This window comes from Hippoglossus stenolepis, chromosome 12 (genome assembly GCF_022539355.2).
Source record: "Hippoglossus stenolepis isolate QCI-W04-F060 chromosome 12, HSTE1.2, whole genome shotgun sequence".
Taxonomy (NCBI): Eukaryota; Metazoa; Chordata; class Actinopteri; order Pleuronectiformes; family Pleuronectidae; genus Hippoglossus; species Hippoglossus stenolepis.
This window is the reverse complement of record NC_061494.1, coordinates 9,687,058-9,700,155: the sequence shown is the minus strand read 5'-3', so window position 1 is coordinate 9,700,155 and position 13,098 is coordinate 9,687,058. Positions and strand designations below refer to the sequence as shown.

The following is a 13,098-nucleotide window of genomic DNA, read 5'->3' as shown; positions in this document are numbered from 1 at the left end:
ATGTAAATGCGGTTGCATAAGGGGACTGAGTAGAAAGTAGTAGTAGACTAACATTTTGCCTGGAAGTGAGTCGTGACCTTTAAACACACAGATGCTGTTTGTTCTTTACCTTCTGCTGCAGGGATCTGTCCATAAAATTTAAATACCAACTATTCAAATTACAGCATTTGCTCATTTTCTAACAATACAGAAAATACCGTGTTAGGACCGGACCAGTGTATCAGAGTAATGTTCAACACCTGCTATTCAAACGTGCTCAAAATAAATGAAAACAGTACCAGCTTTCTCTTCTTTGTCTTTTATTATTTAAACTTCTAAAAACAGTAAAACAAACATTAAAATAAAATGTTCATTTGAGTTATTATGAACTCAAAAAGTGATCTACATTTCTTAGAAGATTTCAAAGAATTTATCTGTATTATGCAGAAATCTAAAAAAAAAATCAACACACCTAAAAAACAATTTCAGTTTCAGGTAAGAAAAAGTGGCGCGGTCCCTCACTCGCTCTGTGTGTTAGGAGGATGAATCATCGTGCGTGTGATGTCGAAGACTTCTATGAGCTCCTGGGGAAACAACAACCAGTTATAATAAGAAAACTATGACCAGAATTTTTTTTTTTTAATGTGTATAATAGATATTTTATTGTTGCTAAATTAAGTCTAACCTTCCACAGCTTTGGACTTATCGAGATGATGCACTGTTTACGGCTGATTGATCCTGCAGCTTCTGCCTCGCCCTCCTCTACAGGTGCTGTAAAAAAACACACAACAATGCAGCAGGAGACATTTTCTTTCCTGTTCCCCAGGCAGAATATTTCAACTAAATGTCACATTCTCTCACCTATACAAGGCATTTCGTCATCCAGATGCATCCGTGCCAAACCGTCCTGAAACACACAGACAATGTTGTAATGTCTGCTAACAGCCACTAGAGGGCAGAGAAGCTCAACTTAAATACACCTCAGCACAGGCATCTTACCCGGATCAGGAAAGACGTGTGGAAAATGTTCTCTACTGTCCGAGAAAACGAGTTGGGGTCAATGACAAACTCATAGAATGAAATCGGCGACGTTGCTAAAAAAGAAACAGAGACACGTAAGAAAATAATAACAACACAAAGATGCACCGTTAATGTCCGTAAGGTCGACTTTGAACTCACGATCGTCTTTGTAATAACTCTTCAGGTATCCTAGGATCCTTTCAACCTCTTTCTCCGTCGCTTCTTGATGGGACTCTTCCATTTTCTTCAGCTGAGGCAGAGAGTAGTAGGTGTTTCTTAGTTTAGATAATACTCAAACCTGGATCTGTTTGCAAAGTCACAGTCACATGAGAACAGGTACCTGGAGCCATGAGGTGTAAGTTCAGTTACCTGAGTGGGCATGATCCTTTGGGTGTCCTTCGTAGTTGCTTTAGTTTGTCGCACTATCTTTTGCTTTGGAGGAGGTGGCTCTGCATGGAACGAGCCCATCCTGATGAAAAAGAAGATTTTTTAAAAAGGTTTAATAAAAGAAAATACTGAGGGAAATGGTAAGAAACCAGGGGGATGCAATAAGAAAAATATAATAATAGAGTCATAACAAACTTGTTACAAGTGAAGTGTTTTCAAATTAAGACTTGCTGTGCTCTGGGATTTGGACATGCGACAAAAAGGTTAGGTTTCATTCATGTCTTGTTTGATGTTTTATTTCTTAGGAAGAATAGAAAAAAACTACTAAACCAATTTGCAACAAAGTTGGTGGAGGGATGGGGCCTGGGAAGAGCCCACTTTCTTTACTATGTTTTATGAAAATTAATCAATGAGGTCATCAGACCACTTACTTTTTTCTAAAATTTTTCTACTATAAGAACTAGACAATCATATGGAGGACACCAAGTGGCCTTCTCCATTTTGAACAATACGTTATTGTTTATGTATCCATATTCTTTCCCACAGCCAAACCGAGTTTAGAGCAATTTTGAGCGAGGTGTTAGGAGACTCAATTATCATTTCCACATTGGTATTTTTTCTAGTTTCATTATGTCTTTTAAAAATTATCTTTCTCAACCGAAGTAGCGATAAGTGTAAAGTAACATAATTAAGGTCTATCTAAATGCATTTGAGACCTACTATGTAAAACTTATTAAACATATTTAAGACTTTTCAAGTACTATAATTAAGCTTATTGAGTTTCAGAGTTTTTAAAACCGTGCTGAAACCTTGACAGTGGTTGTGCATAACATTTAGAGGCTCTCACATGTAGTGGAAGGAGGGTGCGGTCCGGACACAGCACTCTGCTCTCCTGGCCACTCTGTGCCAGGCATCCTGGGGAAGGTAACCCTCAACTGTGCCCCCGTTCTGCTCGTCCTCTCCGTCTTCTAGTCGGTTCAGACCCATGAAGGACAACTGTTGGAGAAGCAGACACATCTCCACATGACTACTGCAATGTGTGATCCCATGGTGCTTGCATTAAAAACAACAGCGGATTCCGGTTGTTTTTTTACATTGTATTATATTATATATTTATCATGTCGCTGCTTTATTTGTTTCCACCAATCTGGTTAAATAAACCAACGACAATGAAATCTAAAGAAACACTGTAACTATGATAAAAAGCCATAATGCAAGATGTTGGGATCATTTCATCATTCAGAAAATTAAATTGACAGTTAAGTGGGATCTTTGAGTTCTAGGAGCAAGTGGCCCCGGTTCGAACAACGAGGTCATCCATAATGATACCGTGTTAATGCCATATCTTTGGTTTTGGTGTTTCTAGCTACTGTAACAGCTTTGTCTTAAAGTATATGTTATATTGATGTTATATATTAACATAGCAGGTATTACTGCTACATAATTTGCTGTTGTTCACATAAGGAATAGAAAATATCTCCACTATGTACCATGAAGATACAATAATTGTTAAACATACGAACAGAAACAAACAAATCACATTAATTAGACTGTGATTCTACGATGTAAGTTTGGATGTTATACTCATTACTACTTATAAAGCTTTGATGGCTGATGTGTTATAGTTTAGACTCTTCTTTCAGCTCTGTTTTGACCTTCTTGTCTTTCCACCTCACACAGGGTGAAGTAACATTATAATACAGGCCTCAGCAGGCATGACTCTTTGACTGCGTGGTTATGTCAGTTAAAGGACACTTCCCTCAGTTGTAGATGTAGACATATTGAGAATACACAATAAATGTACTCACAAGATGCTCAGCAAAGGCGGTGGGGTCGAAAGCGGTGCCTTCAGAAAACATCTGACTGGCTTTCTCCTTCCCCAGGTCTGTGGCCATGACAAGGAGCTGGGAATCCAGAGCCGCTTCCCTCGCCTGTCGAACTGCAAAAGATCATTTCACAGAGAATTCAAAGTGTAAGAGCTGCAGCGCTGCATAGTGTTGCAGTTGTGATTCATAAAAGAATTGCTACTCTGCAAAATTACATTACATATTAAAGAGCAGGTGAAACGGGTCATTTAGAGTCGTCAATTAATCAAACTCAAATGTCTTTGGACTGTGGGTGGGACACCAGAGCACCCAGGGGAAACACAATCAGACATTGGCTCTGGATCAGGAGGAAAGACCCAAACCGGGCCCCAAGATGTTGGGGACACACACCAAGGTCTGATCAGCCTGTGGTGGGCCTGCCTTAGCAGGGGGGTGTCTGGTGACAACTAAAGTCCCGTACATCTGCTGGTGGTTGGCAACTTATCAAACTTGTGTAGAAGACCCTCAGACTCAAAGGGAATATTGACCATCTTATCCTATGTTCTAAAAAAAGTATATAATGTATATTCTTTTATTTTCCTATTTTAAGCACTCAAGTCACCTGTGGTTGTTATAAACGATCTATATTAATAAACTTTGACGTGTCTTGACATACCATCTTCAAACAGCTTATTGGCCTCCTCTAAAACTTCAGTGAGCTTGTTGTTGGAGGGGTTCAGCATGTCCTCTCTACTCTCTGAAAAACAAAAACACGTTCATCAGAGATGTGTCAACAAATAAACAACATGAGTCGTCGTCCCCCCCCCGCCTGTCCCGTCTGTACTCACGTTGCACGGTGTAGATCAGGTCTCTGTACCTGCTCCGTATCTCCCTCCGGGCGGCCGGGTCATTGTCCCCGTTGTCCCGCAGGTCGGACGGACCGTAGCCAGAGTCGCTGTCGTCCCCGTTGCTCTGCGGTCGCTCCGCTTTCCTGCGGCGGCCGGAGGAGCCGTTCTCCCGGGGAGGGTCGTCCTCAGAGCCGCCCCTGGATCTCTTCATGTTCGGTCAGTGAGGAGCCGAGTGTGGCGGTGAGAGGGAAACACGCTGCCCGCAGAACAACAAAACGGCTACAGCTCAGAATGTTGCAGCGACGAAACCAAACAGACAAAGAATGTGGAAACAACAATGGGGGCGACCGGATGTGTTCCAGCTGCTGAACGATGTTTGGAGACGGATCACAACAAACAGAAGGCTTCTCCAAATTCAGCCAAAGACGTAATAAAAGTCAAGATATAAATCCACCGCTTTAGCTCCTTTACAAGATGGACAAGTGCTTAATGTCTCTGGAGTCGTAACAAAAGTGAAGAAGCTAAAAGTGGTGAAGGCATCAGACTCGTTAGTGTTCGTCTGCTGAAGTTATTAATGAGAGTTAACCACAGCTACTGTCAGAGACTGTGGACGATGCTGCTGCTTTGAGAGTTAGCTGGTGTTAGCTGTTTGACGAACATTACATTATATATGAACCAACCATGGACATAGGATCGACTCGTTTGCGGCTAACAAACATTCAGAAGCAGCTAAAAAACCATACAAATGAAACCAGAACCAGATCCAGAAGCAAATATCTACTGGAGCCGCCACGACCGGACAAAACGGAAGTGCTGAACAGTTTCCCATTTCGTTTCTGTTGCACTTATCTTTGGATCGTGCTAACGTTAGCCCTTGTTGTCTTTCAAAATCAGTTATATTAGTAAGTTAGCCGAGAGTTAAGACCACCGATGCTCTCGTCCCAGAGAGGACACGTTTAGAAAAGTCCCAGTGAGTTTCTGTTGTTGTTCTACTGAGTCTAGAAGAGATGATTTCGAAAACTTCCACCAACCTGCTCTGTACTGACAGGGCGCCACAAATATCCATGCGGAACATGAAGCTAGGTTTGTGTTGGTACTGTCTTTACAGAGAGGAAACAAGAAGTGGAAACTCAACTATAATAATAATAATAATAATAACAATAATAATAATAATAATAAGCTTGTTTAACAAATTATGTCAGCCTCACATAAATGCATAATTTTTTTTAATTGTAAAAAGGTATGAGAGCAATAAAATCAGAGAGTAATTCACAATGACTAAAGAAAATAACTCCTGTTTGGTGAAAACTACAAATGTCCTAGTTCACAGGCCAATTAGAAAAACAAATAAATAATACAAATAATACCTCCAACAAGTGAAACACAGATTACACAAAGGTGGCCTGTGAGTGAAAAGTTGTTATACACTCTTTTGTGTATCTAAAAGCATCACGTGCATTGTTTTCACGTTTATTCATAAAACTTCGGATCGATTTTCTCAAGGCGTCACATCGTCTAACGAAGGTGGAACTAACTTCAGCGATGGTGGACAGTCGTACCGGTAGATGGCGCTCTAACCCTCTAACCGTGTGATTCTTTCTACAGCCGCTCTTCACTGTGAAGTCGTTGTTTCGTCGTCATGGTAACCTGAAGCGTCACCTCCAGCTGTTACCAGTCTTCTTGTACTGATCACTGACGGGGTTTGTTGACATTCTTTTGTTTTCTTTTTATAATTAAAGCAAGTTTAAGAATATGACGTAAAGATGTCAGTCTTCTCATATTGGCCTTACATTGATTTGAAATCATTTTGGCGCAAAAAATGCATAAAGGATGATTTTTAATGATTAAAAGATTCGTTAAGGAAAACATTTCCCTTGTTGAGTCTTTCTGGATCTTTGCTATTGTTTTTATGCTTCCTGTTTATTTCCCATGAGGTCATAGTTCTCTACATTATTCTGTGCAATCTGTAATTACACGTTTCATCAAGGTTTGTGTAGACAAACTTTAGATATTTACAGACAACATTTCTAGTCTGGACTTTCCCCTGTCTGTGGTTTCTTACAGCCCAGCAGGACACGCAGCTCTAATCCCTCCATGACCTCCCTGCGTCGAGAGGGCGAGAGAATGAGCTGGAACAAGGGAGCGGAGGAGACTTAAGGAGCTGAACTTTACATCCAGCGGGTTGGACTGGTTTTATCCGAGTCATGGGGGAGCAGAGGACCACCTTCCCGGTGCTTCGTTTGGACCTGGACAACTTCGACCTGGCGGAGGCGGAGAGGAGCCGCTATGTCTTGACCAGCCCCCGCTCTCTGCAGTCCTGTTCGCGTCTCGGCATCAAACCCGTGGAACTTCTGATCAAATCCCTGAACGAGCGGATCGCTGAACAGAGGGATGTTCCCCTGGAGGCGGTGCGAGTTATGCACGAATCCTACGAAAGGGAGAGAACGAAGCTTTTGCAAATGTGCCGAGAGGAGCGGGAGAGGATTATCCAGGGGAGAGCAGGGGACAGGTGGCCGGGCCTGGAGGAGGTGCCCGTCGCCAAAGTGAAGGATCAGTCAACACAGAGACACTCCATCCCGTATGCAGACCTGTGCCTTAAAGGGAAACCAGCCAGCAGGTCCTCCGGCTCTGCTGCTGGTCCCAGAGAGCCAGACAGGAGCACAGTCTGCAGCTACAGGCTGGGAGACCTCAGACACTCCCCAGCTACCGAGAGGAAACTGGAGAGGCTCACAGAGGACATCAGGAGGGAGATGTGTGTCACGGTGTCAGAGAGAGACCGCAAGATAGCTGCTCTCATGCTGGTGAAGCACGAGGAGGAGCAGGCTCGCCTGGAGCACTGTCAGCAGGAGAAGCAGGAGCGAGAGGAGGCCCAGAGGCAGGTGGAGGCTCAGCGGGCTCAGGTGGAGAAGAAGAGGAGGAGGAAACTGAGGCAGAGTGTGCAATGCTGGCATGAGGATCTGGAGGCCCGCAGGAGGCTGAGGGAGCGTCAAGAGAAAGAGAAAGTGGTACAACTCAAGCTGGAGGCACTTCTGCAGGAGGACCGCTGGAGGAGGCTGAAGGAGGAGGTGGAGGCCCAACGTAGAGAAAAGATGGAGGCTGCACAGAAAGAGGCGAAGGGACGCAAACACTACCAGGAGAAGCTGCTGAGGGAGAAGCAAGAGGTGGAGAAGAGGGTGCAGGAGAAGGAGAGACAGGTGGCAGTGGAGAAGGAGCAGAAGGCCAGAAGGAGCAGAGAGCTGCAGGAGAAGAAAGAAAGGAAGAGGCTGCAGGAGGAAAACCACAAGGAGCTTCTTCGACACATCCTTCTGAAACAGGAGATAGAACAGCGTGTGGGGGAAGAGGAGGCCCAGATGAGGAGCACCCTGGAGAAGAAGCTGCAGCACTCCTGTGAGACACGTGCCCAGGCCGTGGAGGCCCGGCTGAAGGAGCTGCATGGGCGAGCAGCCCGGGAGGAGGAGCAGGTTCAGAGGGCGCAGCTGAGGTCCAAGCTGCAGAGCGTCCAGCAGCTCACGCACAAGCAGATCCTGGTCCAACTGAACCAGCGCCGCATGGAGCGGGCCGCCCGGTACACCTCCGCCCAGCACAGGGACAGAGCACAGCGGACGCAGCAGCGCAACAAACACAAGCAGCTCTGCCACCGGAGGCTCTGGGAGAGGCTGCAGAGAGAGGAGGAGGCAATGAGGAGGCTCAGGGAGAGCTACATCCGCATGAAGGAGTGGAGGAGAGAGAGGCTGCGGAGACAACGGGACCAAATACAGGAGGAGGCCAAGACGCTGGCTCGGGCCTCCTTTCACTTGATGGACAGGGCGAGGCAGCTGACACACAGACGGACCTTTGCCCAGATGGCTCTGCAGGCTGAGCTGACGGCCTCCATGAGCCACATGAAACTATGAAAGAAAGTCTGCCTCAACAATCTGAAAATGTAGCAAGGACATGTCATACATGTCGATGAATGTGTTGTTACCGGGCTGCAGCTGCAGCTTTAAATACATGTTGGGGCCCCGAGCTGCACAGAGGGCCCTTAAACACACCATGGATCATTATCATGTCCGAGTTGTTCTCAATGGGCTCAAAGTAGCTCAATGAGGGATGTGCAGGATTTTAATTGTGTAACGACACACAAAGGGACAGTGCGATTGGATATCCAACATAAAGGGTGGTGCCATATATTGTTTTAAATGTGTTAAAGTTAAGAATGAACCTGGAGTTATAGGTCTGACCATGTGGTGACCTCCCATCAGGAAGATCTAACAGTGCAGAGGGGTTTGTATTGAGAGATCCAGCAGGACACCGTTTAGTTTTACACATATTCCTGCCTGTGGAGAGTTGATGGGTAAGTGAGACTGCCTCTGGTGGTACATGAAGGAGTTGGCATCAGTGTTTTGAATTTGCTATAAGCAGCCATTCACAGCCAGTGGAGCACAGAGAGGAGAGGAGGGGTTAAAGGAGAATGTTTGGAGGTTGAAGATGAGCCAGAAGTTGCAGCGTTGACCTCTGGGTAATGTTCAGCTCACCACTGTGTCTGACCACCACTGTGTCTCTGTAGAAACCTTTTTTATATACATTTATGTGAATTAAGCAGATTAACATTTACCTAAATGACAGGATTTGAAGCAGAACCAAAGAAATATATAAATGTAGACTAGAAACAGCTTAGTGAAGTGATGATGTATTGCACAGTGTTTTGTATGTTTCACACCTTCTCATGACTTTATTGTATCTGGATATGCTTTATTATAATTTTATTATGAAATTAAAAGCAAAATGTCTTAATGTTGTTATTGTGTTTAACACCAGCCTGATTGTTCAATGTCCAGGTCTCAGAGGCAGTTGATGAAAAGGGTGCAACCTGACACTTAAATAATGAATTAGCATCAGATAGTTTACGTCTGCATCAAAAAAAGTGCACTAGACTAAAAAAAAAAAAAAATAGGACATGAAGCATCATTATAACAGAACCAGACGTGTTTTTATTTCATATAAACTTCTGCACTCACTGAAGAATTAGATGGAATTATCAAAATTTCAAAAACTAAAAGTAACATGATCATAAATTCAGCGAGAGTTGTGTCCAGCTGACTCACATATCATCTAGCAGACCTACATACTTCATACGTATTAATACACATGTTCCGACACGCGTCCAAGAGGCTTTGTCAGTTACAAATCTCAAGTTAAAAACTATAACTCCTATTTAATCACACGAAAGTTTCACATCCTTTCTCACGTGTAGACTATTATTGCACATTAATAAACTGAAAAACTGAGCTCCAGACTAAACAACACAGACAAGGAAGAAACAAAAAATATAATAGCCTGGCCCAGATCTCTTATCTTTGGTGTAACAGACAGTATCATGTGATCCGGTCGTTCCTTTAAATATATTGACTTACTGGGATTTCACCGCTGAACAGGCCCTGTCCTCAGCTTTGGCAACAAATGTAGCCTATCCCGTTTCCCATTATGTTTTCTTGTAATGGAAACTCAGTCAACGAGGACGATATATTTGCGATCAGATTCTTTATACTGACTGCAAAGGTCTTTTGATAAACAAACAAAAGCTGGACTCAAAGGGCAGTTTCACAGAGAACACACCAAAGTAAACTCCCGTCCCAGTCATAATGTATTTCCTCTAAAGTTTACAGAGTATGCTAGAAAGGTGCTCACAGCCTTTCCCCTCAGGTGCGGTGGCACTGTGCCCTTTCTTTTCCTCTTCTCAGTCGTCATGCAGCCCGAGTGCCAGCACCATGGGGAGCACGACCCCAAAGATGAGAGTGAGGCTCTCCAGGAGCCCCACGTAGCGCCGCTGGTGGGTCTCAGCTCCCGCGGTGGGCTGCTGGGGGTCAGAGGAGGGTTGGCCCCGGTCTGCTCTGCCGCTGCTGATCTCCGGGAGAACGTGCACCGTGGCCACGTAAAGGAAAGTCCCAGCTGAGAAGAGCATTCCCACGCCTGTGGCACTGAGCTGGTTCTGAGGCGAGCTGCCAGACTGCACACACAAACACATGAAATCAAATTAATAACAAAACCACTGACTGAAACTGTGTAAAACTGAGATACAAGACATAAAGCTGTGTTCTCACTGCATGTAATATGAAGTAAGAGGTGATGGCAACTATAGGTGACGCAGCTGAAAAGGCCAGCAGGTGTCCCTGGATGTACTTCCTCTCGAGTCCTGAGTGCATCAGAAACGAGACCAAACCAAAAGCTGTGGGCGCCTGGGAGATAAGAGGGAGGGTCCGCTTTATTACAACTTATTAACCATCACCACCCTCTTTTTCTCTCTGAGAAACTCACCTTGTGTAGAATCACAGCAAAAAATACTATGACTTGCACGGTCACTTGACCCGTGGCCACAGCAGCTCCGAGAGCAAATCCATCAGCTGTACAAAGAAGAAAAAAGATGTTAATGTTTACAAAAGGCTGCGACTAAAGAGGATGTTTGAGCTTCTTCTCTGTAGTGTGACATGAAACTGATGAAGTGTGACATGAAACTGATGAAGTTTGTTCAATTATAAAAACACACCCACACCCTCATCTATTTGCCAGGTTAGGTTTTCTATTTTGTATGTTCCATTTTATTTTTTCATTCTTTGTATAAATAATCTATTTGAGGCATGAAGCTTCCTCCTACTCCTTTTAAGCCGAATGTTTAAAGAAAATAAAACATGAATCATTAAACATTAAAGTTACTGAATAGTCATGCTTTTTGTTTTTTTCCACTTCTTATGTTCTTACGTATTTTATTTGACCTTTTACCAAACGTTCAAAAGAAACTGAACTAAACTAAATATACTGAAATTAAATATTATGTCATGTACACTATACTCTTTGTCACCATTCGAACAGATGGTTCAGAGAGATTCAGCTTCTGTAAGATTGTTTTCATTGTTTATATGGGCCGTGAAAACTCCCCAGAAAAGAAAGAATTTTTAAAAAGCTACATGTAGTTAGATTTGAAATGAGCTAAAGCTTCCAAGTCATGGTTTAAACCCATGGAAAATGTCCTTCAACATAAAAGACTCAGTGACAGAATCACATGCTGAGTCACATGAGGCCTCGAACAACTCTAAAGCTTTGTTGGGAATCGTCCTCGCTTCTGGGTCTACATGGAAATCCTTGAAACATCTTACTTACCTTGGGCAAAAACACAAGTCATGATAAACAAAAGTGCAGTCAATATTTTGCAGTACAAGTACCTGCAGCGTGAATCACCAGCCCCAACGTGGCTGTGACGCCGACGCTTTTGTGCAGCTGAGTTGCTTGGCCTGAAATGAGACGTCGCACATGTTGTGGTGATGAATAAAGACACTTGTGCACATGAAGGGAAGCTGCGAGAGGTCAGCCAACTTGCCACGGGTGGAGATGTAACTTGCAATCTGATCCACTGCAAACATGAAGGTGAAACCCAGCGTTAAGGCCACTCCGATAAGGAAGCGAGGCGGGCGGCCTCTCTCTGTGGAGGTTGTGTTTTTGTCGCTGCCATTCAGAGAGGACGGCACATCAGAGGAGGAGGAGGAGGATGCTGCAGGGAGAAGATGAAGGACAGGGAGAGCTTTTGATCACAGACAAAGACAAGGTGCACATGCATAGAATGACTGAACCACTTCAATCACTATGTGCTTCATCCCTCTTCATCAAAGGGCCACAATCACAAACATTCACTTCATCATGTGTGATCAGCTGTGCAGATTAAATACTGCAGGATTATCTCCTTCAGCTCAGTTTGTAAATTGGGCTGGTGGGTACAGCGCCCCGCTCACCACTCCACGACTCCTCCAGTAAACCCACTCCCTCTGGGATGGTGATGGCCAGTGCGGTGCCACACAGGAGCCCAGCCCCCAGGACAGTGATCAGCTGCAGGCTTTTCTGAAAGAGTGGACACATGATGTCAGCTGATCAGTGAGATTCCTCCTCCTCCTCCTCCACAGTGTAATTACACACAAAACAGATTCAGTCAACACACATAACATCATCAGCAAGACTCTCACTGCAGGTTGAGATACATTTTGATGCGTTTACAGTCATCTGGGACTTCAGGACAAGATCAACACTCACCTCGGACAGTCTGAACAGCAGCGGGATGAATCCAAGTAGGAAACAACCGACAAACATCGCCACCGATATCAAAGTAATAATCAGCCCACCCTCCATGGCGACGTCGGAGTGTTATAGACCAACACGTGGCGGCTGAGTGTGTCGCTGTGTTACATTATGGTGTTGAGTGTGTCCTGGTGGATCAGCGTCTGGATGGCACGGAGCTCAGAGACAGTCTGGCTGTTCCACGTCTCACCACGGCGCCTCCCTCCCCTCTCTGCCGAGCAGCAGCACCCAGTGTCGGACACTGAGAACTGCAGCCCCCGCCCCCCGTCAACATACGGCCCAATGACCTACCCCCCATTATTTGTCTGCGTCAGTGATCCATTACAGTACCATTTGAAATGCTCGACCCGGGGTAGGTGTTGTGTCAAAGGGAGTTATCCCAGACAGAAAGTGTGCCCCCAAACTGCAGGAGCCCGCCTACGATTCAATTGAGGTGGTGCGAAATTATTATGCTTCTATATCAACGCTAGACTGTAAATAAAGATGGACGACATGAGGGCTCCCCAAAAGTGAAGCCAAAGTGTCTCGATCACCACCTGGTGACTGGCTGTAGTGTACCTCTTCTCCTCCGTGTTAGAGGATGGGACATGGACCAAACTTATAAATCAAAGTACACTTCAGATAAACTTTGGACAACATTTTTTACATGATATTCTGTTGGAGTCGGAGAAGTTGGGTGGGGATTTTTATACTGCACATGTCTGGATGTGGGGGAAAAAAGCAATAACAGTGCATGTTGGGGTAACACAAACTGAGTATGGCTTACATTGATTGCATCAGGCTTGGGTTGGGTTCGGTTAGTTTTCTCTGGGGCTAAAAGGGGTTCGGACAGAAAACTGCGGCCCAAGCTGCTCTCCGCGAGCCACATGGCTCAAAAGGACTACACTATTGTGAGGTAATGCAAAAGTATTGCACGAAAAAAGTAGTGCGAGAGCACACGAAACATATTGTGTGAGAAT

At 44.6% G+C, this 13,098-nt stretch overlaps 3 protein-coding genes across 3 annotated transcripts; 1 reads left to right on the top strand and 2 right to left on the bottom strand.

Moving 5' to 3' along the window:
• Positions 1–282: 282 nt before the first annotated feature.
• On the bottom strand, positions 283–5,064 carry nsmce4a (NSE4 homolog A, SMC5-SMC6 complex component). Its single transcript, XM_035172938.2, has 10 exons — positions 4,040–5,064; positions 3,868–3,948; positions 3,195–3,325; positions 2,234–2,382; positions 1,369–1,468; positions 1,159–1,249; positions 979–1,073; positions 841–886; positions 665–750; positions 283–563 (listed from the first exon to the last, which is right to left on the bottom strand). Exons 1-10 carry the CDS (start codon positions 4,248–4,250, stop codon positions 498–500), a joined length of 1,056 nt encoding a protein of 351 aa, XP_035028829.2. The 5' UTR covers positions 4,251–5,064; the 3' UTR covers positions 283–497.
• LOC118119201 (coiled-coil domain-containing protein 177) lies at positions 4,333–8,816 on the top strand. The gene is made up of 3 exons (XM_035172937.2): positions 4,333–4,466; positions 5,645–5,739; positions 6,104–8,816. The coding sequence occupies exon 3, from the start codon at positions 6,244–6,246 to the stop codon at positions 7,930–7,932; it is 1,689 nt and encodes a 562-aa protein (XP_035028828.2). The 5' UTR covers positions 4,333–4,466; positions 5,645–5,739; positions 6,104–6,243; the 3' UTR covers positions 7,933–8,816.
• Positions 8,817–8,986: 170 nt separating this feature from the next.
• LOC118119203 (zinc transporter ZIP9) lies at positions 8,987–12,342 on the bottom strand. Its single transcript, XM_035172939.2, has 7 exons — positions 12,095–12,342; positions 11,800–11,905; positions 11,391–11,561; positions 11,236–11,304; positions 10,334–10,419; positions 10,120–10,254; positions 8,987–10,025 (listed from the first exon to the last, which is right to left on the bottom strand). Exons 1-7 carry the CDS (start codon positions 12,188–12,190, stop codon positions 9,756–9,758), a joined length of 933 nt encoding a protein of 310 aa, XP_035028830.1. The 5' UTR covers positions 12,191–12,342; the 3' UTR covers positions 8,987–9,755.
• Positions 12,343–13,098: the final 756 nt, after the last annotated feature.